This window comes from Camelina sativa, chromosome 11 (genome assembly GCF_000633955.1).
Source record: "Camelina sativa cultivar DH55 chromosome 11, Cs, whole genome shotgun sequence".
NCBI lineage: Eukaryota > Viridiplantae > Streptophyta > Magnoliopsida > Brassicales > Brassicaceae > Camelina > Camelina sativa.
In genome coordinates this window covers 2,832,004-2,856,421 of record NC_025695.1, presented here as the reverse complement: position 1 = coordinate 2,856,421, position 24,418 = coordinate 2,832,004, and the positions used below count along the sequence as shown (strand labels likewise).

At 36.7% G+C, this 24,418-nt stretch overlaps 4 protein-coding genes across 8 annotated transcripts; 2 read left to right on the top strand and 2 right to left on the bottom strand.

Annotated features, from left to right (window-relative positions):
- On the top strand, nt 3,813–5,751 carry LOC104721279. The gene is made up of 2 exons (XM_010439226.2): nt 3,813–4,219; nt 4,693–5,751. The coding sequence occupies exons 1-2, from the start codon at nt 3,899–3,901 to the stop codon at nt 5,482–5,484; spliced, it is 1,113 nt and encodes a 370-aa protein (XP_010437528.1). The 5' UTR covers nt 3,813–3,898; the 3' UTR covers nt 5,485–5,751.
- On the bottom strand, nt 6,563–9,170 carry LOC104721278 (catalase-2). The gene is made up of 8 exons (XM_010439225.2): nt 9,063–9,170; nt 8,529–8,625; nt 8,161–8,438; nt 7,297–8,073; nt 7,113–7,202; nt 6,959–7,026; nt 6,778–6,871; nt 6,563–6,691 (listed from the first exon to the last, which is right to left on the bottom strand). The coding sequence occupies exons 1-8, from the start codon at nt 9,075–9,077 to the stop codon at nt 6,632–6,634; spliced, it is 1,479 nt and encodes a 492-aa protein (XP_010437527.1). The 5' UTR covers nt 9,078–9,170; the 3' UTR covers nt 6,563–6,631.
- LOC104721276 (aquaporin PIP2-7) lies at nt 16,124–18,300 on the top strand. 3 transcript variants are annotated; one of them, XM_010439222.2, is made up of 5 exons: nt 16,124–16,188; nt 16,718–17,058; nt 17,164–17,459; nt 17,766–17,906; nt 17,997–18,300. In XM_010439222.2, the coding sequence occupies exons 2-5, from the start codon at nt 16,773–16,775 to the stop codon at nt 18,114–18,116; spliced, it is 843 nt and encodes a 280-aa protein (XP_010437524.1). In that variant the 5' UTR covers nt 16,124–16,188; nt 16,718–16,772; the 3' UTR covers nt 18,117–18,300. The 3 variants fall into 3 exon arrangements, with proteins under 3 accessions (XP_010437524.1, XP_010437523.1, XP_010437525.1); XM_010439221.1 differs by lacking the exon at nt 16,718–17,058 and adding an exon at nt 16,630–16,706 and having other exon boundaries at nt 16,137–16,524; nt 17,241–17,459; XM_010439223.2 differs by having other exon boundaries at nt 16,150–16,232; nt 16,766–17,058.
- On the bottom strand, nt 21,240–24,194 carry LOC104721275. Of its 3 annotated transcripts, none has more exons than XM_010439218.2 (4): nt 24,035–24,194; nt 22,685–22,849; nt 22,292–22,587; nt 21,240–22,198 (listed from the first exon to the last, which is right to left on the bottom strand). In XM_010439218.2, the coding sequence occupies exons 2-4, from the start codon at nt 22,806–22,808 to the stop codon at nt 21,446–21,448; spliced, it is 1,173 nt and encodes a 390-aa protein (XP_010437520.1). In that variant the 5' UTR covers nt 22,809–22,849; nt 24,035–24,194; the 3' UTR covers nt 21,240–21,445. The 3 variants fall into 3 exon arrangements, with proteins under 3 accessions (XP_010437520.1, XP_010437522.1, XP_010437521.1); XM_010439220.1 differs by lacking the exon at nt 24,035–24,194 and adding an exon at nt 23,495–23,666; XM_010439219.1 differs by lacking the exon at nt 24,035–24,194 and adding an exon at nt 22,995–23,186.

Genomic DNA, 24,418 nt, shown 5'->3' with positions numbered 1-24,418 from the left:
TCCATGGTTCAGTCCAGATGCAAGTGTTGAATCCCGAGCTTATAGTCTTACGGATCCCGTAAGAAAGAACATGTTTTGCCGCCAACATGCTCCTCCAACCATATGATGGTCGATTTGAAACTTGTATCTCTAATGGGCTACAATATCGAAAGTATCTCCCCTTAAGGACTCGACTAAGAAGGGAATCTAGGTATCTGAGAAGCCTCCATAGCTGCTTTGCCAAAAGGGCAAGATTAAAATCTTCTAATGTTCGGAAGCCTAGCCCGCCTTCTGATTGTTTGGCACACATTTGCTCCCATGAGAACCAGTGTAATCCTTTACTATCTGTTTTGTTGCTCCACCAGAAATCGGCAGTGGCACTAGTTAATTTAGAGCAGATAGCTTTTGGTAAGAGAAAACACGACATTACATATGTCGGAATCGCTTGCGCCACTGACTTGATCAGGATTTCCTTGCCTCCCTTGGATAAGGACTTTGAGGTCCATAAATTAACCCTCTTATGGAGCTTATCTCTCACAAATGCAAAGACTTGTGCCTTTGACCCATGGATCTTCTCAGGAAGACCCAGGTAAGTGTCCATGCCTCCTTCTTGTGATATCCTAATAATTGATTTAATTTCTTGTCGTACATGGGTCGGGACCTCGGTTCCAAACATGATGGAAGATTTGGAGAAGTTAATTTCTTGTCCGGATGCCTCGCCATATGAGCGGATTATGTCAATAATTTCCTTGCATTGCTGGGTATCAGCTTTGCAGAAAAATAAACTGTCATCTGCAAACAGTAAATGGGAGATCCGTGGGCTTGCGTTCGAGATACGAAGTCCCTGAATCTTCCCCTCCTTTTCTGCAATCTTAATTTGAGCAATTAGCGCCTCGGTACAGAGTATGAATAAATATGGGGAGATTGGGTCTCTTTGACGAATCCCCCGTATACGCCTAATTCGTCTCTTGGGATCCCCATTGATCAGAATGCGATAGGAGACTGAAATAATGCATTGCATTATCCATTCTACCCATTTTTGATCAAATCTCATTTTTTTCATCAAAGCTCTTACAAAATTCCATTCCACCCTATATATATATATATATATAATAGTAGAAACAAATATTTTTTTCTTTGAAACAAACTAGAACTAAAAAAAAAACTTACAAAGTGTTATTGAGGAAAGAGGTGGTAGTAGAGTCCCGTAGACACACGCGTATTGGAATGGAGAAAGCTGTAGGGTATTAGTATTGGGTTGCGCAATAATCAATAATACTAGTACAGTGACAAGAGGGCACAATAACAATAGTAATAACTTGAACATTAAAAATGAAAATTGAAAGAGGAGAATCAGAGTTTGGCCTGCCACCACCACCATAGGACTGAGTTCTCGCACTTTCCTAAACAGAAACATGTTTCATTGAACACGTGTGCCCTTTCTTCGTTTTATGGATTCTCGATCTCTGTTTGGACAGATCTGTGCTACCCTAGGTTTCTAGACACACACACCCTAACCTATAAATATAATAGCACTGTAGCATCTAATTTTTTTTATTTTTATTTGGTTTAATGCATCAGCATCTAATATTAGATCGTACTATACTACTATTATGTACCCTCGTTCAATTTGTCAATTAACTAAGAATTAAACTTTGTATTTGTGAGAACCCATCCTTGGTATTATTAGACTCACATTGCCACATATATAAAAGTATAACAAATCTTTTTCCACTTTTTGATTTAAATATATCGATTACTTGCTTAACTTGTAAAGTTGTAATTGAGCGACTTGCAAATTTCTTATGTGATATTGTGATATAGTTACATATGCCCGACTGCCTTTAGATTTTTTTTCCCTAACTGTGATAGATTTATGTTCATATATGATATATCATTGTACTATTTATTCATCTATATTAGTAGTTTTTATTAGGAATTGTTTATTTTTGTTTTTGAATGTAGGACTACGCAAGGTATAATTTGAATGGAATTTGTTTTATCTACGATAAACAGAAACAGAATCTCTATAATTTACTTGTACAAATTTCATTGAAAAAATGTAAAATGTTATTTGAACATAAAAAGAAAACAAATAAACGATCGACGTTAAGCGGTCTGCGGTCCTATGGATGGGAGAGTGGTTAGCGTTGTAGGGTGTTTATCGCTTCTAATGGAGTTTTCTAATTTACGGTTACGGATTTAAGTCTTCCAAACCCAAATTAGTCTTTGCTAGTTTTAGACTCTTTACTGGAAAAGCTTAAAAGTAAAAAATAACACGGACACCCAATCCGCCAAAAATAATAAACCTCACAGAAACAAGATTGGGTAATTAATTGGATTACATATGGACACATGGGCCGGCCCATTTTTCCCCACAAACACTAGGCCCGTAGTTGAAGTGGGACCCCAATAGATTGCCAACTATTTTATCGGAAAAAGACAAGAAGTTTGGAACTGATACGTCGTCACATAATAAAAGTACATAGACATCATCATTGCTCAATTTGCTAATGGAATAAAGATGGAATTTAAAACAATCCCTCCTAGACGGACTCAACAACAAACGACTTCATTCTTTTTTGTATATTCACGGTGATTTTGATTATGAATTTTAAACACGAACGGAAGAACATAAGATAATGAATCAGTATTCAAAACATGATCTCAATTCAAGATCGATGGTATTTGTTTGTTTCGTAAATCGTATAAAGGTAGAGTTGGGGTAGTCTCTGAGGATGGACACATGTTGTTTGTTATTCATCACCGAAAGATAATAATTTTTATAAATAATGACATGTGCGCCACTGCTCGACGTGTGCTCGTAGAGAGTAACCAAATCCAGTTATTTTATGCGAAAGAAATAAAGAACTCTTGGGAAAATATAAATAATTCGAGGTATTGTTATGCAATTATCCAAAACGTTGTTTTAGATAGTTTATTTTGCTCACGTATTTCATATTTTGCCACGTAGATGCTTTTATAATCTCATAAACCATTTCGTTTAATAACCTACTGCATTTATTTATATATCTTGCGAATATAAAAATTAATTTCAATAAACTTGTTACTGCAAACTGGATCATCTGAGTGAATATATTAGAAGAAGGAAAATAAACAAGTTGCTATTGAAAATGTAACTAGGGAAATTGGGAAATGTAGGTAGGTAAAGTCTATATAAGCAGACGAGGAAATAAAACAGTAACGTGGATGCGTCGTGGATTCCATATACATCCTATTTTGCTTTTACGTTTCTTTTTTTTTTTTTGTTAGGCGAAAGATTTGACATTTCAAACGAAATACAGTAAAAAGTACTATTCTTTATCATTTAATTGCTAGGCCTTACTTTACCAAATCGTTTACATATTTTTATACAACTCGATGGAACAAGACCCATCCCACGGGTTTTTTTGGACCTTACTTCTATGCACATTCGATCAATTATTTCACACACAACTTTTTTTTTTATAGTATTAAAGCTCGATCTAACTATGGCATGTTTAAAAAGTTCACTTGTTTTGTCTCATTGCTAATTAACGTAAGAATATTTAGGCGAGTCGGCTTTTATTACGGGAGTTGTCCATTCTACATTTTTACCTAATAAGAAATTTTCACCTAATTAAACTTTTCAAAATTTAGCATTTTTAAATTAAAAAACCACCAATTCCATGCGTGGTTTAGTGTGTAATAAAAAGATTTGTAGTAGTTTTGAATTATTAAAAAATGTAAATATCATAACAGTATTCTTTTTTGTTACTAATTCGTAATTTACATTATTTGTAAAGAAACAGAAAAAAAAAAAAAAAAATCCATATTTAAAAAATCGAATATCCTTTAAAAACAGAGAAAGGCGCACGTACTCCTCCTCTCTTCAGTTTTGAGAACTCGCCGAGAGAGAAGGTATAAGGAGAAGGACGCCATGGAAAGGCTTCTGCAACCATCGTCTTCTTCTTCCGTTGTCTCTTCTTCCAAATTGCTTCCAAAGACTTCTCCTTTCCTTCCTCGTCTCCGCTCTTCGACTCTGGGCTTTGTCTCCTCATCTCATCATCACCGTCGGCTCGAGTCGTCACGCCGACTCAGCTCAATCTCTTGCAACGCTTTCCAAAACCCATCAGCGTTTACGCCTCTAGTATCTAATAAGACTAACAATTCCCTTAATGGGTTTCCCAAATCGGAAGAATCCAAACCTAATCCCGGATTTCTCCAACGGATCGTGACGACTGCTTCTGAGCAGCGAAAGGTAAATTCAATTTCGCGTTTTGATCACTGGAATTGAGAAATCTACGGATTTATATGTTGATGCTTGGGTTACATTAGATTTGGGGTTTTATTGGGTTTTGTTTACAAAAAAAGTTCCAATTTTGTTGGGTTAATCTGTCAGTTACAAGAATCACGGAATCAGATTCTCATAGTTTTAGGATTCGTGAGCTTATACCATACTTTTGACTTTGAACTTGATTTATAGAAATCTCAAAAAGATCCAGACTTGTTGGAACTTGTATATCTTAAATCCAGAGCAAGAGAACTCAAAACTAATTTTAGCTTCTTGTTAACCTACTTAAAAAAGGTTTTGGCTCTGTAACTATTTTGAGCTTGTAAGATTAGTGGCTGATCTGTCTGTGTGTTTTACATTGTGTTTGTTAGCTGTCCTCTTATGTATGTATTCACATGGGGTGGTTTACTAAATCTATACAAATCTGTGTTTCTTTGCAGACATTATCTACTGGAACGGTCATACTAATCTCTGCAGTAGCTGCGCTTTTGCTTAACCCGCTTCTTGCACCACCTGCTTTCGCTAGCTTCCAGACAGCAGCTAAAACCGGTTGGTTAACCAGTGCATGGACAGGTTTCCTTGCTGGCTGCTTGCACACGCTATCAGGACCTGATCACCTTGCTGCTTTAGCTCCGCTTTCAATCGGACGCAGCAAAATGGAAAGTGCTGCTGTTGGCGCTCTTTGGGGATGTGGGCACGACGCTGGTCAAGTCATCTTTGGTTTACTGTTTCTGTTACTTAAAGACCGGCTTCACATTGAAGTATTACAAACTTGGGGTACAAGGATTGTGGGATTGACACTTGTCATCATTGGTGCTATGGGAATCAAAGAAGCTTCAGAGATTCCAGAACCTTGTGTTGCCTTGGAAACCGACATCAGCATGGTATCAACAGAGAAAGAGGGCTTACCAACTCCCAAAAAGAAGAAGATTGGGTTTGCTACATTTGCAACTGGAGTGGTTCACGGGTTACAACCGGATGCTCTGATGATTGTTTTGCCTGCATTGGCTCTGCCATCTCGGTTAGCAGGGTCTGCGTTTCTGATAATGTTTCTGGTTGGGACGGTTATCGCAATGGGAAGTTACACAGCGTTTATTGGGTCTTGTAGTGAGGCATTGAAAGAGAAGGTTCCAAGGATCACAGAGAAACTAACTTGGGCTTCATCTCTTGTGGCTATAGCTCTTGGATTGGGAATTGTCATCAGCCCTTTCTTTGGTTTTAGCCTCTACTGAGAAACTAAAAGCTTCTTCTTCAGGTAAATGAGAGAAGCTGATATCTTTGTAGCTCTATAGAAGAAAGAGTCTTTTTTTTTTTTTGGTTCATTCAATTTACTGGTGCTTGTACGAACACAATCTCGTCGTCTTGCTTCTGAAACTCCCTCTCCACGAAAACCACTTTTTCTTTACCCTTATTTTTAAGAGAAGTTTGGTTCTGGTTCTGAATTATTGAACAACTTGCATGTAACCATAATTTATAATATGAATGTATTCTTGCTGACACACGTTACGGATCTCATCGTTTTTAGACATTCTTTTTTTAGCTAATGCAAAATCTTCGTCCTAATATGGAATTCGATTTAAGTGTCCACCTCCGAAGTAATCATAATATGACGATGAAAGAATATTAACATTTAACAGTATGTTTACTTTTAAGTTGTTTTGTATATACCATTTGAACAGAGAACTTTCTGTGTCACAAATTCAAACCCAAAAATGTCAAAACCAAACTTACTTACTAATGTCAGAACGTCAAAGCGGAGTTCAAACCCAAATTGTCAGATTATCAGTTATCACATATTCAACAACCAAATCTATAGACGCTCAAGACCCCACACTTACTACAACGACGTTATACAAATGTGGCCATTGTTGCAACACATATTAACAACAATTGTAAATTCTCTAATACCCACACATAAGATCCTAATCTTATGGCCTTTATTGTCTTTTTCGTTTCATACGTGCTTTGCCCTTTCGTCCAGAACATGCGTACTAAAAACACGTCTTCGTCGACAGCTCTTGACGCCCAGGTGTAATAAACCTTTCTTGTTAGTATATAGGAACGTACCAGACATGTCACGATCGTTCAAGGACCAAAAAAGAGCTTTCATCAAATAACACCGATTATATAAATCTTCAATGTATATAATGTATTATTTTTGATAAAACAAGAGACAAAACTAAGGTCACAACAACACAGAAGGTTTTTTGGTCTTTAAACGCATACTATTACAAACATAGCACATATAAGATCCACAAGCTGAAGATTGTATTATCTCAAATTTGATCTCTTCCCCATCTTTTTTTCCCCCCCATTCTTCTCTGCTAATTAGAACCACACAAACGCCAATCAAGAATCTTTCACTGCCAAACACTCATTTTAGATGCTTGGTCTCACGTTGAGACGGCTCGCCAGCTTCTGTCCCAGAGACTTGTCAGCCTGTTTCACACATTTTTTACCCAATCAGTCTCTGAAAATGTTTAAAACTTCACAATGAGAGAGTAAATGAGACTGAGAATTCAGACCTGAGACCAGTAAGAGATCCAGATACTGCGGATTTCGTGTGTGATGCGAGGGTCGGATAGTGCATCAATCCATCTACAGATGAATCGTTCTTGCCTGAAGTCGAAACCAAACCGTAAAACATTATGAACACATATGTTTCTTTTATGAGTTGGCATCAGAAAAAGAAAAAACAATTGGTACCTCTCTGGTGGGAAGGAACGGTATCTCTCTCCAGGCTCCTTGAAGTTGTTCTCTTTAGCAATAACGCACTGCAGAAACAGAATTCAAACTATTAGAACACATGTTTCTTATGTGAGCCAAACAGAAACAGAGGAAAACAGATTTGATAACTTACCCTCTCACGTTTTCCAGAACAGACTGCAGGTGGAGCTGGATACTTCTCAGCATGACGAACCTGATCATACCTCGACGGGAAGTAGTTGACCTGTAGTAACAACAACAATAGCTTATTGTAAGACTATGACATTCTAGCTTTAAGTTTGATATAAAGATACTACTAGTATCGTCATATCAAGTACCTCCTCATCCCTGTGCATGAAATTCATGAATCCATCATGGTGGTTGTTGTGATGAGCACATTTTGGGGCATTGACTGGTAGCTGGAGGTAGTTTGGTCCAAGACGGTGTCTCTGAGTGTCAGCATAAGAAAAGACACGAGTTTGAAGAAGCTTGTCGTCTGAGTAGTGTATCCCAGGAACAATGATTGCAGGACAGAAGGCAAGTTGCTCATTCTCTGCAAAGAAGTTGTCAATGTTCTTGTTCAACACCATACGTCCAACTGGCTGAAGAGGCAAGATATCTTCAGGCCAGGTCTTGGTCACATCGAGCGGGTCAAAGTCGAACTTGTCTTCATCAGCTGGATCAATGATTTGGATAAAGAGCTTCCACTCAGGGTAGTTTCCAGCAGCAATAGAGTCATACAAGTCCTGAGTAGCGTGACTGTGGTTGGTTCCTCCAATACGAATAGCATCTTCTTCCAAAAGAGACTTGACTCCACAGGTTGGTCTCCAATGGAACTTCACGTAGTGAGCTTTACCAGCTTTGTTGATCAACATGTATGTGTTGACACCAGAACCATCCATGTGCCTGTAGTCTTGTGGGATACCAATGTCATCAAAGAGGAAAGTGAACATGTTCAAGCTTTCAGGGTGGTGAGAGAAGAAGTCAAGGATTCTCCAGTTCTCTTGGATGTGAGATTTTGGGTTTGGCTTAAGGGCGTGGACCATGTCAGGGAACTTCATCCCATCACGGATGAAAAAGACAGGAAAGTTGTTTCCAACAAGATCAAAGTTTCCCTATTCACACAGAATGATCACTTGCTTCAGTTGCTAGCATAAACTCATCAAGATATATTTTAAAAACAATAATAACTTAAGACTGACCTCTCTGGTGTAGAACTTGACAGCAAAACCACGAGGGTCTCTCAAAGTCTCGGGACTACCACGCTCATGGATAACGGTAGAGAACCGCACAATGAGGGGAGTCTGAACACCAGGAGCTCGGAGGAAGTCAGCACAAGTGAGGTTAGATATATCATGAGTAACCTCAAAAAAACCTTTAGCACTGGCTCCTCTGGCATGAACCACACGCTCTGGAATCCTCTCCCTGTCGAAATTGGCTAGCTTCTCAACAAGATGGTAATCCTCAAGAAGGATAGGACCTGCCAAAGAGAATCATGAGTGTAACTGTGTAAAGATTTAACATTTTACAAATTAAACTTTTAGTTAAAGATAGAGAGAATAGGAAATACCTCGGGGTCCAACGGTCATGGAGGAGTTGTTGTTCCATACAGGAGCACCAGAGTTGGTGGTGAAGAAGGGAGAGTTGTAAGAACTAGCTGGACGATACTGCATCATACATATATATCATCCATGGTTTAATCAAACATTCAATTAAATAAGAAAATCAAAATCATTAATCAAAAAAAAACTCAATGGTCTATCCATAAGTCATATCGACGACAACATAAATCTACCGCAAAATCCGAGACTAAAAAAAAAAGTGAACACGATCTTCTTGGGAGAAATCAGTATAGAGCAATGGAATAGTCGAATTGGATTTACGGATTTGACTAGAAAAAAAAAAAAAAAAAAAAAAAAAAAAAAAAAAAAAAAAAAANACCAATCTAACAGTGATGATAAGAGTATATATGAAGAAACGTAACTTAATTAGGGTGCAATTCCAAAAGCTTAATAAAATAACGTTTCAGCCCAGTTTCGACGGCAAAGATTACACATAAGAAGAAGAGGTGATGATATAGATAAAGCAAAAAGAAGGGGTTTACCTTGTACGGATCCATAGTTGTTGTTGTTGATAGAGGGAGATGAGAGAGTTTGGTAGAGAGATTGAACAAAACGAGGAGATGGATGTGAATTATAATATTCGCTTCCCTTATTTATATATGGCGTGTGTTTTACTGCCTTTTGCGCTTTTATTTTATTTATTTATTTATTTTTTTAATTTTGGGGGGAATTTTATAAAGGTTATCGTTTTTTCATAATTTTATTTGCAATACCAAATATTATTTATTGTGGCGAGAAGAAATTCAGGAAACGTCGCGTATTATTATTTATGATCACAGTACTACGAAATTTGTTTTTTTCTTAATCCAACCACCGATTTACCTACTATTTATTCAAACCAGAAGAAAAAAAATTGTTTTAATTTTGTTGTACGAATTATAAGATAATTAATTGATAAAATTGTTTTTCTTTTAAATCGAATATTTTTAGCTTATCTAAGTGGAAGTTATTGATTTTAGATTTGAATAAATTTTTAAATGTTGTAAACTAGAGAATTTAGGAAGTGAAATCTCTTAGTCTTATTGATTAATATCGAGGTTACAAGTATATATAATAGGAGTACAAGAGCTAAAACCCATAAAGTAAGCGTGTACATAAGATAGGCCATGGGCCGTGAAGCAATGGCCATGGGCCGTAAAGCAATGGCCGATGGGTCGTACATGCGCGGACCGGTATATGGGGCGAATGGCCATGTCCTAACGGACTGTGAGCGGGCCGGTCTATAGAGTCCACAAGTGTTTTACAACACTCCCCCTTGGACGAGATGACCATGCCATGTTGGATGGGATCGCTGCAATGTGCTTAGGGGATGCTGCCTCATTAAAACCTTACTAGGAAAACCCAATGGGACAAAACCTTGGTGAAGGAAAAAGAGTACAGCACACATTGCTCCCCCTGATCCAAACATCACTCCAAGTCCTGAAGTCTCCGCATCCCAATCTTGTGCGTGAGCTTCCTGAACGTCGATGTCGGCAATGCTTTGGTGAAGAGATCGGCTGAGTTGTCGCAGGACTGTACTTGCACCACTTGAACTTCTCCGGCCTTTTGTAGTTCATGTGTGAAGAAGAACTTCGGCAGTATGTGCTTCGTCCGATCTCCCTTGATGTATCCTTCCTTGAGCTGGGCGATGCAAGCCGTATTGTCCTCGTAGATGACGGTTGCTCCCTTGCTGTCTTCTAAGCCGCTATCCGTCCGTATATGCTGAGTCATTGACCGCAACCAAACACACTCACGGCTGGCTTCATGGATGGCTAGGATCTCCGCGTGATTTGACGATGTGGCCACAAGAGTCTGCTTCATTGAACGCCAAGAGATCGCCGTACCGCCGTGCGTAAACACATAACCTGTTTGTGACTTACCGTTGTGTGGATCGGATAGGTAACCTGCATCAGCAAAACCAACTAGACAGTCTCGGTTATGGTTAGTATAAAATAAACCAAAATCAACCGTCCCTCGCAGGTACCGTAGTACGTGTTTAATATCATTCCAGTGCCGTATAGTTGGACAAGAACTATATCTTGCTAGGAGGTTCACGGCAAAGCATATGTCCGGCCTAGTATGACTAGCCAGGAACATTAACGCTCCTATAGCACTGAGGTAAGGCACTTCAGGTCCAAGAATTTCTTCATTGGCCTTCTTAGGAGCAAATGGATCTTTATCCAAGTCTAAGCTTCTAACAACCATTGGGCTAGTCAATGGGTGAGCTTGCTCCATATTAAATCTCTTGAGTACTTTTCTCGTCCGGAATCACGAACCGCGAACAGATGAACTTACCCCCGAACACGGACCACGAACTTCGATCAAGCTGTCGATAGAAGCTTGATCACGAGCTTAAGGTATGCTCGTGAACAAGGAGATCTTCGGACAGAAGAGTGTTTGATCTCGGATGGGAGCAAGAACGAAGACGGTTTAGGGTTTGTGAAAGAGGGAAGAAGATCGGCGACTGCCTTAGGGTTTTAGGGTTTGGGAAGCGGCGGCTGTTTTTAGGTTTTAGGGTTAGAGGCTATCGTGCTGATAACGTGTTGTAAACTAGAGAATTTAGGAAGTGAAATCTCTTAGTCTTATTGATTAATGTCGAGGTTACAAGTATATATAATAGGAGTACAAGGGCTAAAACCCATAAAATAAGCGTATACATAAGATAGGCCATGGGCCGTGAAGCAATGGCCATGGACCGTAAAGCAATGGCCGATGGGCCGTACATGCGCGGACCGGTATATGGGCCGAATGGCCTTGTCCTAACGGACTGTGAGCGGACCGGTCTATAGAGTCCACAAGTGTTTTACAACATTAAAGACTTTAAATGTTAATTAGAATTTGTTGTTATTAGATCAAAATTTTATTAAATTTTGCTGAAGTTTAATGTTATTAGTTTGTAATTTGTAAAAAGTCATTTAAAATCTTAACAAATTTGGATTATTATATTCGAACTTTTATAAAGTCATTAAATTTTTTGTGGTATTCAATTAAAACAAAAAAATCTAAGATTATTAATGAATTCAATTATTATGTTATTCATTAATGATTTTATATACTTTTTTTACACAATAAAATCATGAAAATAACTAAAAAATACAGAGATTTTTTGGAACATTTTATAAGATTTTAGAAAACTAATCAACAAAACTATAGAATACTATCTAGCAATGTTTAAAAAAATTTTATTGATTCACTTTTGATAATTTTGTTGAAATGTTACAAATTTTTTTATAAATTATAATCCAATAACACCCTTTAATACTAGTATTAAGTAAAGTAACTAAATGGGATTAATCTGATACACACATAAGTGATTATAGATACTTGAATTTTTTATTATCACATTTACAAATTTTAAGTAGATAATGCCATTGTTTGTTGTCTTTAGGGTCCTGAAATTTCTATCATTTTTTCATATAATTCTTAGGGATTAATTCTTCTATGTAGGCGTGGTTAATACACCCAAGACCTTCAAATCCAGACGATAAAATCATACAGTGGCATCCGAATTTAGGTTCCCGAGAACGTAAGATAAGCTGAACCCACGATTGCGATATTGTCAATATATAATATTTCGTATAAAAAAACTTTTTTTTTTTTTTTATGGTAACAAAGGCAAGTAAGAGGAAGACAAAACCAAATAAATATTTTTGGAATACGGAATAAATGAGGACGTCATGGAGTTTGCGGTTCCTTATCCATCCATGTTATTTTCATTTTTTTTTTTTGGTCTTCTAACAAAACCTTTATTAAGTGGTTTAGTATGGTTTAGGGTGACGTGGATCGTGTGATGAATTAATGTGAACGCTCCAGGCGGAACGAATATGCCGTGTGAATTGATTATTACTTCTTGTTTTTGTCCATTGGGAGATGTGTCGAGATGAGATTATCATGTTCCAAATGGGCCCCACCTACAGAACCTTCTGGCTCTCTCAGAAGTATAGGTCATCTGATTCATGCTGATTTTGGAATGCATATATATATATATTAGACTTTTATGAACATGATATAAAATTTGATGACTTGTGTAATCCTTTGAAAGGTCTGGAATCAATGTATGATCGCCATACACATGGTAAATCTTTGAAAGGCCTTAACACTATTGGTTATGACGAAGCCAACAAGTTCGCACAACAAAACAAAACAAATTGTATCCTACATTTACAATGGCCTAATTAAAGCCAGCAGGCCGACCATGCACATTTTAAACCCGTGATGTTGTACGATCAGTTATGAAAATAAACATGCTTAAGACAGATTCTTCTTCAATCTTCACAATATTATTAAACGGGCTGAAGAAGAAGGAGATATTCGAGTCCACTATGAATAGACTATAGCCCAAAAACTGCTATGAAAGGAAATATCGTTGATACCGGACAGTAGGAAAGCAAAGGTGATGATATCAAATTGGGCTAGAATGTTTGAGCTAAGCCCAAATCTTATAATAGTACGATTACAATTCAATTTAAATATTAAATCGGATAAAATAAGCTGCCTATGTTGTTTAGACTTTAGAAGCATGCTCTTAAAACGTGCTAATCTAAAAGGGACATAACATTTATTTTAAAAAATGTTATAACTATATATGCTATTTCTCTGAACTGAAAACGTAAACACAGATGCACTATGAAGGTACAAATTCAGCCTAAAAAACAATGAACGAGAAGAAGGATGTTCTACGTTTTCTTTAATGTGAAAATATATAGTTAAAGAATAATTTAAGATAATTACTTAAGTACTTACACATATATAACACGTTACTCGTTAGCTTACCATAGGTCCATATGCACGGTAGGGTACGTACACAAAATTAATAAACGCATCTACTAGTACTAATTACTGTACTAAACATGTAAATAAAGTGCTTTATCAAAAAAGCATGTTTCTGTAGGGCATAATTGAACCATAAAAGCATCGGTAACTTCTCTACAGTAAATATTAACGATTATTTTTAAAAGTTGTTTACGTTAAATCAAAGTGTAGCTAGCTAGTGACCGTTGGATAGAGAGAATCGAACAAAATAAAAATTCTAAAAGAAAAAGAGGACCATCTTTTTTGTTTTTTTGGTTGGAAAAAGACATGTAATGTGTTGTTTGTGTGGATCGTTCTAGCCGTTACGAGATACGATACACGTGGCATGAGCTGTATGGATTAATACGAAGAGATCTGACCTGTCTTTTGCCAAACTGATGTGGAGATACAGTGACGTGGATGTTTTTTTAGATTATACACATTGATTGCTTTGCTTTGTTTTGCCCTTTTTGTTAGGTCATTTCTCTTCTCTGTGGACTAAACTTATTTTATCAAAACTTAATTAAACTACAAATTGAAATTAGCTAATAAATAAAAGATATATAGGCAGCAAAATCATATAAAAGATATGATGGTTGATTCATTAATCTCACATGCATTGATTTCGGGCGAAACCAAAGTAGTATTATTATCCCAACTTCTTCTGCACTACGAAGATTTTAATTAGTGGAATATATTTAGATGGTCCAGCACTGTCCAGTATTTTATTCTTTTGTTTCCAAAGTATATATAACATGTGTTTATATCAGAAGAAAGGTGACAAATACTCAAATCTTATTGCCGTTTAATTTTTATTTTCGTAAATGGGACTTTTACATTACTAAACTAGGGTCGCATGAACCATCTCTCAGTCCTAGTTTAGTTTCAAAATGTAATTCGAATTGGAATGTCGAATGTGTGCACTGGTTTTAGTATTTGCATTTCTTAGATTTATACTATATATATTTAAGATGTTTACCTAATTTTCCAAATATATTTATGTTATACGAAAACGCATATTTTTTTCATTGAGGAGGAAAACAATCATCATCTTTCTATGATTGCACATCGACCTGGCACTTCCTCTACCAAAGCCAACATAATTTCAAATCAAATATATTTCTTTTGTCGTAGTTTACTCGAATGATGAAATTTATCCGTGGGTCTAGTTAGTAAATGTGAATACTAAATTTATTCGTGGGTCTACTTAGTAAATTCATAATTCTATATCACATTTTGCGTGAAAGTGAAGTAAGTATTAACAGTCGTATTACACAAAGTGATAAAGTAATAATCGGCCAGGGATATTAACAAAGTGAAAAAGGTGATTAGGGACTGGAGGATAAGGACAAATGTCATGTTAGCTTATACAAAATTCGAAAGAAAAAGTATGGATTATGGTGGTCTGCTTTTAGATAAAAAAAAAACACTCATTACGGGTTAGCACTTAGCACTTCGTATTATCCGTTAGTGGGTTGTATTTATTTTATTAATTAAGGATTGGTAGTTCTTGCATTAGCCTATACTCCCACATATCTTGTACTAAAATAAAAAATACGTTTGAACCAATTTTATAGTTCCTCGACATTCTTCAAATATCAAAGGACAACCACATTAATGTGAGAGAGCTTTAAACCAGAATAGACTATAATCATCATCTGCCGGTGAAGTTTTGTCTATACATTTAAAAAAACGGTACCCACCACAAGTCTCGACTCTTCCTTTTCATAATTTTCCTCCCTTTTAATTACCGCAAGTAACATTTTCTTCCTTTTTCCATATCTGTTTTCATGTTGTTTGCTTTTAGACGGTCGAAAAAAAGTAGTTTGTTGGGTTCGTTGAGTAAAATAATATCTTCAATCTGTTTGAGTAATTCAAAGCTGTAATTTAACAAACATTTGACCTAATTTGAAAAAATAAAAGAGGAAAGTTGCCAAAAAAAGATTTAGGAAAGAAAAGAAAAAGACAAAGATATATATTGATAATATAACCGTTGAAGAAGGGGTTGTATGACAGCCTGACGAAAAAACCTTACACCTCATTTCTATCATTAACCCTCACATGGCTTACCTGTACACTTTTGGTCCTACCCACCTTCTTACTTTTTTTTCTTTTTTAATCTCTTTCAAAATTGTTTTGTTAACCCCCAAAAAAATACTACTCAACAAACCTACAAAAAAAAAAAAAAACATGCCTTATTTTAATTTATTAAAAACATTTTGTATTTATCCCATTGTTCCATATTAGTAAGAAATAAAATATTCACATTTACAGAGCTGCAGAAGATTTTTGGCCATGCACATAGACCCCACTTTGATTGCTATTTTATACACTATAATCATATAGTACTAAAACAAAAACTTGACTATTATTGTACCATTAATAATGCATGAAAAACTACTATTGGTGACAACCAAAACAAAACAAAAAAAAAAACCCCAACAAAAGTACTAGTAGTAATTACTTTTTATCCCTTGTGGTTTAGTGATTTAACTACAACTAGAAAGTTCTAAGGAACAACAACATTTAGTAACTAGTTTAATTATTAGTACTAAGTTAGTTTAGAGGGGTTATCAACTGACAAATTTTAAATTCCCGAAACAATGTCTAGAAGTTTTCCATTATTGTCACACTACTAATTAACTCTATAATCGTACAAATATAATGATTATACCAGAGTTATTTAGAAGATTATACAAATGTAGAATACCGAAACTACCCCTTGGCTTATCCAATGGTGGTGGAAACAAGGGTTTTGGTTTTTCTTTCCCTTTAAAAAGGCAGAGGAGAGACACTGTCGTCGTCACACACCACCACTCATTTCGAGCTCCATAGCTTCTTAAGCTAGAAAGAGAGAGAAACAAAACCAGAGAAAAAAAAAGGCAAAGATGTCGAAAGAAGTGAGCGAAGAAGGAAAGACTCACCATGGGAAAGACTACGTGGATCCTCCACCAGCTCCGCTCTTTGACATGGGAGAGCTCAAATCTTGGTCTTTCTACAGAGCTCTCATCGCTGAGTTCGTCGCTACGCTCCTCTTCCTCTACGTCACTGTAGCTACCGTCATCGGCCACAAGAAGCAAACCGGTCCTTGTGACGGCGTTGGTTTACTCGGTATCGCTTGGGCTTTCGGCGGCATGATCTTCGTCCTCGTTTACTGCACCGCCGGTATCTCTGGTAAGTTCAAATCTCTCTCTCACACACACGAAAAAACTTAATCTTTTACTTTGTTTAGGTCGTTGTTTTTGTAGCTAATCTTGGTTTTGTTTTTTTCTTCCGTAGGTGGTCACATTAACCCAGCTGTGACTTTCGGTCTGCTATTAGCTCGTAAGGTCTCTTTGGTTCGAGCTGTTGGTTACATGATATCTCNAAGCTAGAAAGAGAGAGAGAGAGAAACAAAACCAGAAAAAAAAAAAAGGGCAAAGATGTCGAAAGAAGTGAGCGAAGAAGGAAAGACTCACCATGGGAAAGACTACGTGGATCCTCCACCAGCTCCGCTCTTTGACATGGGAGAGCTCAAATCTTGGTCTTTCTACAGAGCTCTCATCGCTGAGTTCGTCGCTACGCTCCTCTTCCTCTACGTCACTGTAGCTACCGTCATCGGCCACAAGAAGCAAACCGGTCCTTGTGACGGCGTTGGTTTACTCGGTATCGCTTGGGCTTTCGGCGGTATGATCTTCGTCCTCGTTTACTGCACCGCCGGTATCTCTGGTAAGTTCAAATCTCTCTCTCACACACACGAAAAAACTTAATCTTTTACTTTGTTTAGGTCGTTGTTTTTGTAGCTAATCTTGGTTTTGTTTTTTTCTTCCGTAGGTGGTCACATTAACCCAGCTGTGACTTTCGGTCTGCTATTAGCTCGTAAGGTCTCTTTGGTTCGAGCTGTTGGTTACATGATATCTCAGTGTCTTGGAGCTATCTGTGGTGTGGGTTTCGTGAAAGCTTTCATGAAGACTCCTTACAACACTCTTGGTGGAGGAGCTAACACCGTAGCTGATGGTTACAACATCGGAACTGCTCTTGGAGCTGAAATCATTGGAACTTTCGTCCTTGTTTACACCGTCTTCTCTGCTACTGACCCTAAGAGAAGCGCTCGTGACTCTCACATCCCCGTAAGTGTTGTTTTAAGAAATTCTTAAAAAAGCTCGAATCTTTTTAAGTGTTTAATGACAAAATTTGATGGGTACGTGTATATTACTCATAAAGTTTGAATCTTTAAGGAGTTTTATTATAGAATTTGGTGGGTATGTGTAGATCTTAATAAAGTTTGAATCTTTTTGGAGTTTAGTGATAGCTTACAGCTCATATGGGTTTGTGTAAATTCTGATAAAGTTTGAATCTTCGTTAGGGTTTTATGACAAAGTTTGTTTTACCTCAGATGGGTCTGTGTGTAGATTCTGATAAATTTTGGTGATTAGGTTTTGGCTCCACTTCCAATTGGATTCGCTGTATTCATGGTTCATTTGGCAACTATCCCCATTACTGGAACTGGTATTAACCCAGCAAGAAGCTTTGGTGCTGCTGTTATCTACAACAACGAGAAGGCTTGGGATGACCAAGTAAGTGCTTTGATAATTTATCTCTAAAATTAGGGTTAAATTATAATTGAACACGCCTTTAATGTTGTTGGTTCTGTTTTGGTTTTGTAGTGGATCTTTTGGGTTGGACCTTTCCTGGGAGCACTAGCTGCAGCAATTTACCACCAATTCGTATTGAGAGCTTCAGCAATTAAGGCTTTGGGTTCCTTCCGAAGCAACGCGACCAATTAATGAAGGCTTTTTAAAACATATGTGAAGAAACGACTTAAGATTTGAAAACGCTTTATTATTTGTTGTTCTTTTGTGTGTAATGAGAGAGAGAGATGGTTTGGATGATGTTAATTATGGAAATTGGCCCTATGAATTCTGTTTTATTTCCTCATTGTTAATTCAAATAGTCTAGTTTTGGTGTGTCTTTTGTTGCAAATTAAATTTAATCTGCTTTTTCTCTACAATTAATTTCGTAATATCGAACAATCCAAATTAGAAATTTTTTAGAGTGATGGAGTGAGAAGGATGCGTAACGAGTGGTTTAGATATGCAAACAACAAGCTTCCAACGAGAAAAGGAAAACAAATTTCGGCCGTAACATGGTCCTCGGGTCATCTTTACACCACTCAGTCATAGGCACGTGTAGTCATATCAGAGTGATGGAGTGAGAAGGATGCGTAACGAGTGTTCCCATCTCTCTTTAAATTGGATTCCGTTTGGTATGATTATCTTTTTCGTTAGTTGATACTACTTGATACAAAGAAAAAAACAACTATTTTTCCTTCCTTGGCTTTTTTAACTCGTGCGAGTACCTTTTTGTTTTTGTGAAAGGGATAAAAAAGAAGTGGAGCCAATTGGATTGTAACAACCAGACAAGAGAGCAGACATTAAACCCATTTTTCCACCGCACTCAACCTTTTTCGCCGCGTGTCGCTTAGCTAATGTGTTATCATCACATGGGTCTCTCCTAAACTTACCGTATCAATTACTGTAATTCCAGACAAGTTTTTGATTAGACCCACTCAACCCATATGTGTTTGTATGTATTGGGAAATGATTCGTATACAAAGACTTTACCAACTTTAACTGAATAATGAACTTCAGACTAAAGGGTCATTCTAAAATGTTTCATGATAGCAGCTCATGAAAGCGATAAGCACTAAATATGTCTAAGGCATAACTTAGGCGACTTTTTAAGTATTGTTGAAGTTTGTTTAGTTGGATTAGCAATATAGTTTTTGCCTGGTAGGAATAAGTTTACGCTTAGCTGTTTAAAGTGTAATTTACGATAGTGAGAGTTGGCCTAGTAAGTTAGCAGCAACCACTTGTTTATAATACATTGAATTGTGGATATACTACAATACATAGGGCTGGGCAAAATAACCGATAACCAAATAACCGACCGAAACCGAACCGAAAAAAACCAAACCGAACCGAACCGAAATTCTTCAAATACCCGAATGGTTAGTAAAAATCTATATCCAAACTAACTGAAACCGAACCGAACCGAACCGACAATTAAATGGTTAACCGAAATATCTGAAAACCTAGAAGATATCAAATATTATATACTTAATATTATGCAAAACTATAAAATAAACTTAAAATATAAATTATTTCTAGATTCAAAACAATTAAATATTTTAAATAATCAATATATGTAAATGTTATTATTTTGAATTTACAAAGTTAAATACTATTTTGTAAAATTGAATCCATATTTTTCCCTTTTTTGTATTTTTGTTATTGTATATTTGGTTAATTTTGGTTATATTCGGTTAGTTTTGGTTATATTTGGTTTATTTGGTTAATGTTAATATAATTTATGTTAGTTATGGTTATTTATTTAAATAACCAAACCGAAACCGAACCGAAAGAAACCGAACCGAACCGAACCGAAATTTCAAAAATATCCAAATGGTTACTATATTACTATATCCAAAATAACCGAAACCGAATACAACCGAACCGAAACCGAATGGTTAACCGAATGCCCAAGCCTAACAATACATACGCATTAGTCTACATATGAAATAGTTGTATAATAATAATTCATGTCTCGTCTTTTCAGAAAAGTGAATGCAGAGGAGAGAGAGAAATATAGAGAGGGACCACAACAATGGCCTTCACTCTTTGCTGGTTAACACGCCTTGTGTCTCTCTCTCTTCTTAAAATACTTAGCCGTTATGATAGATTCTTCATTATCTCTTAGTGTAGGTTCAATATGGTCCACTCATATGAAGTTTTGGTAAACCCTAACAGCAGCTTATGAACCATTGTATAATTTGGGTTCTGGATAAGAGCAATTTTGCAACTTGCAACAAACCTTATAAGTTATATCCCATAAATTCATACAGATAGTATTTGCTTGAGTGTGACACATGAACCGATGGCAAATAATTTAAGTAAACCAAATTGTTTTTTTAAAGATAATTTGCCATCTTGTGAATTCTTTGGAGCCCACTGAAATTGTCCTTTTAATATAAAAAAAGTTTGAACTTCAGAACTATTAACTACTGCTCTGTATTAGTTAAGACTTGAAATCTCATATTGTGCAAAAAGACTAAGCCACACAGTTTTGTCTCTAGGGAATCCTGGTTCAATTTCGCCGGTTTACACTTACTCTCTGGTTAGTGAACAAAACCAATGGGAGCTGCTTATGGGCCATGTCACGGTGGGCTCAGTTAAAGCCGACATGAGTAACTAAAGCCCAGTAGCATTGTCGCAATGACGTAACAGATTGCTTTGTCCGTTGCGACGGTTAAAAAGCAGAGCAAAGAAGTTAAAACAGAGTACCAGAGTTTGTTTTATTACTTTTCTTCTACTACTCTCTTTCTTATTATAGTTTTGTGAATTCGTAAAACAATTTCATGTCGTTTTAAAAATATTAATGCTGTCTTAAGTAATGATTTTAAAAATTTAAGTCTAACCATTATTTTCTTAAAATCAACTAGTGAATAAATTATAACATTTGTCTACCATTAAAATTCCATTAAAAATCATTATGGAGTAACTTCTAGTTTTCATTAAAAAAAATAACAAATAACAAATCGTTTTTGATAATATGCCAAATTCGATTGACCAGTTCATCGAAAAGTTTATATATATTCCATTTCACTCATATAATAGAGCTCAAATTGAGAGAAGTCACCCCATGCAACAAAGTATGAGCTAAGCAATATTTTTTTTTCTAGCAAATTCTGAGTTTTGACTAATACAAACTATACAATTAAATATTATTGTGACAAGTCATCTTACAAATTTTAAAACAATCTTTCGTTTTCCAAACTCAAAGACGACTTTAATTAATTTTCCCCACTCGAGAAAACGAAAGATAAAAAAAAAAAATCAAAGAACAATGCATATACAAAGCCAACTGTATTTATTAGCAACAACCAAATATTTAAACATATATATACTTATAAGTTACGAATAAATAAACATTCACCTTTGTGACTAATTAATACCAGCTTTTCCTTTAAAACTCATTTATTCGAGTATTTCGATTTTTGTGTTACTACTTTACTTAGTAACTTTACTATCAACAACATCACACACAAAACACAAACTCAGAGAAGCTCGTCTATAAACGATTTCCCTTTAAACTTCTCCAATTTGAATCCCATTTTCTTCATCCTTGACCTTTCCATCTCCACCTCGACCATCTGAGCCCGTGTCTCCTCAATCCGTAGCCTCGCTTCAGCCACTTCCTTCTCCATCCTAACCAAATCCGCTTCTTGAGCCTCAAGCTCTTCTCTCTTAGCCTTCACTAAACCATCCTGCCTCTCTTTCTCTTTCTCTGCATCTTCTTGAGACCGTGCAAACTCTTCAAGAACCGCACGTAGCCATGCTACTTCGATGTTCACGGACTCCAAATCTTTGAGAACCGCTAGCATCTCTTTGACTTTAACTTTGGTCAACTGCCTCACCGAAGTTGACCTTAGTTCCTGCATCAACGAGCATAAACACTCGAGGTACCGGGACCGCATTGAGTCCGATTCCAGCTTACAGTTTTGAGCAATGTCTCCATGTTTCTCGATGATAGCACTTAGTAGAGTGGACGATCCCGATCTTACTCGGTATTTCCCGACAGAGACAAAACTGTCAGACATTACTGATTCAAGATCAAGCTCTACTCCAATCTCATTGTTGTTGTCTTCATCATCATCCTCATCATCATCAGTATAATCATCATTGCTCTCTTTCTCAGGCGATCTTGGAGGGCTTAGGAAACTAAAGACTCTAGTCACAGCACCTCCTCCAGTCTTCCCGTTGTCTTCTTGTATTCCCGGTTTAGGTGATACAGCTTTGCTTTCATCAACCTTCATAACATACGAGAAACAGAGTTGACAAATGTTAAAAGATATGTAGTGATAGAGAAATCAGGGAAAAGAGTAAAAGGATGAAGAAAATACCAAATTGGTTGAGGAAAGTGGAATGATTTGAGAGGGTTTGTTCTCTGGTTTATGGTTGAAAAAATCCTCAGGGTCACCAGATGATGAAGAAGAGAAAGACTTTTTCGTTTCAGAAACAGTCTTCTTCTTCACAGCAACAGGTGGAGCTACTGCATGATGACCCTTTGGGGAGTTACCGTTTGCAAAAACACCTCCACCAGTTTTATGAGGGCTTACGGGTATCGGTGAAGGCGGTTGTGAATTTGACTGCTTGTTTTTCCTACCGAAACTCGCTGAGAAGCTAAGAAGTCTTGAAGCTGTAACCAAAACAAGTCAAGAAACAGAACAAACATAACAAGACAAAAAGTTTTACTTGAAAAATTTGCAAAACCAAAAACGAATTAGAACAAGTACTTTGCTTCTTAGTGTTCTTCTTGACATGGCCTTGAGCAATTTTCTCTAAACAAGCTGAAGCACATTCATGGAAAGGATTATCCGAATATACACAATCCGGATGAGCTTTTTGATTGAAGTCCATAGCGTTTGATCAACTGGAACAGCTTCAACCAAATGCAACAACTGCAAATTAAAACCCTTGTGTAAATTAGCGCGAGATAACCAATCAGCTCAAAGGAGACAAACTCAAAGAACAACACAACAACTTAAACATTGTGTGGCTTCAAATATTGAACACATCACATAAAGGGTAACAAAAAGGTCAAACCTTTACACCTTAACTTCAACAAATGAGTCAAAAAAGATGAGAAACTGGACTTATATATAATATTACAACAACAAACAGACTCCAACTAAATTGGATTCCGTTCATATTTCACCAACTCTTCATTCATTCATTGCTTTATATGCAAAAAAAAGGTAAAGAAAGAGAGAGAGAGAGAGAGAGAGAGAGAGAGAGAGAGAGAGAGAGAGAGAGAGAGAGAGAGAGAGAGAGAGAGAGAGAGAGAGAGAGAGAGAGAGAGAGAGAGAGAGAGAGAGAGAGAGAGAGAGAGAGAGAGAGAGAGAGAGAGAGAGAGAGAGAGAGAGAGAGAGAGAGAGAGAGAGAGAGAGAGAGAGAGAGAGAGAGAGAGAGAGAGAGAGAGAGAGAGAGAGAGAGAGAGAGAGAGAGAGAGAGAGAGAGAGAGAGAGAGAGAGAGAGAGAGAGAGAGAGAGAGAGAGAGAGAGAGAGAGAGAGAGAGAGAGAGAGAGAGAGAGAGAGAGAGACACCAAACAAATCCAGAAAGCAATTTCTTAAGAGTACTAGTGAAATTGATCCCCACAAGGATAGAGAAATGATATACAAAAAGACGACTTTTTGGTTTGTTTCTTCTTCTTAATATCTACAAAGACCGACCATGCAATTTCCAAGTACAGTTTTCCAGTGGGATACTAAATTTCAAAGATGGAAGCATTCATTTATTGACTTAGACCAGAGTTTAAAAAAAAAAAAAAAAAAAGGTCGATTAATTTGACCGGCTTGTTTCTTGAACAGACAAAAAACTCTTAAAGGCCCACCCTTTATGGATAGATAATACTTTTATAAATGGTTGAAATTTCGTTTTCCATGATTTCTTAGCAAAGGAACAGACCATATAGCAATAAAACAGTATCAACATCAATCATCGATCATTGATTAATTCTTAAAACACAAGCAAACCCACGATTCCTAAGCAAGAACAAGAATTTATCTTCCGATCAAAGAACCAGACTTTAGTAACTGACCACAAAATGCAAACTTTAACACAGAGAGAGAGAGATGAGAGATACCAGGAGAATCGGAGGAGGGAGAAAAGCGTTGAGAAAAATGAAACAACAATGTTTGATTTTTATTTTAATGATGATGATATAACAGTTGTATGGTATTTATATTATGGTTGTGTAAATAATAAGGTAAGTAGTGTATGGTTGTATATACATGTGACATTATTGTCTTGCGTATAATATGATGATGATGATGAATTGATGATGGTGATTTGACCAAAGACCATTATATAACAACACAAGTGAAAGGAAGGAAAGGAAGCATTAATTTTTAAAAAGAGGTTGGAAACGGCAAATCAATCACACCTCACGTAATCTTCCAGAAGTGGACAACAACGTGGGACGGTTTAATTCATACTTGTGAGATTTTACATGTACTGGATGAGACGA

Bases quoted from the DNA above. Each gene is read 5' to 3' on its own strand.
- LOC104721279 (XM_010439226.2), top strand. From the start codon at position 3,899: ATGGAAAGGCTTCTGCAACCATCGTCTTCTTCTTCCGTTGTCTCTTCT. The intron at 4,220-4,692 runs GTAAATTCAATT...GTTTCTTTGCAG, and splicing joins CTGCTTCTGAGCAGCGAAAG to ACATTATCTACTGGAACGGT.
- LOC104721278 (XM_010439225.2), bottom strand. The intron at 8,439-8,528 runs GTATTTCCTATT...TCTCTTTGGCAG, and splicing joins CATGACCGTTGGACCCCGAG to GTCCTATCCTTCTTGAGGAT. The intron at 6,872-6,958 runs GTACCAATTGTT...TTTCGACTTCAG, and splicing joins CGTTCCTTCCCACCAGAGAG to GCAAGAACGATTCATCTGTA.
- LOC104721276 (XM_010439222.2), top strand. From the start codon at position 16,773: ATGTCGAAAGAAGTGAGCGAAGAAGGAAAGACTCACCATGGGAAAGAC. The intron at 17,059-17,163 runs GTAAGTTCAAAT...TTTCTTCCGTAG, and splicing joins CTGCACCGCCGGTATCTCTG to GTGGTCACATTAACCCAGCT. The intron at 17,907-17,996 runs GTAAGTGCTTTG...TTGGTTTTGTAG, and splicing joins AGAAGGCTTGGGATGACCAA to TGGATCTTTTGGGTTGGACC.
- LOC104721275 (XM_010439218.2), bottom strand. From the start codon at position 22,808: ATGGACTTCAATCAAAAAGCTCATCCGGATTGTGTATATTCGGATAAT. The intron at 22,588-22,684 runs GTACTTGTTCTA...TTTTGGTTACAG, and splicing joins GAAGAACACTAAGAAGCAAA to CTTCAAGACTTCTTAGCTTC. The intron at 22,199-22,291 runs GTATTTTCTTCA...TATGTTATGAAG, and splicing joins CACTTTCCTCAACCAATTTG to GTTGATGAAAGCAAAGCTGT.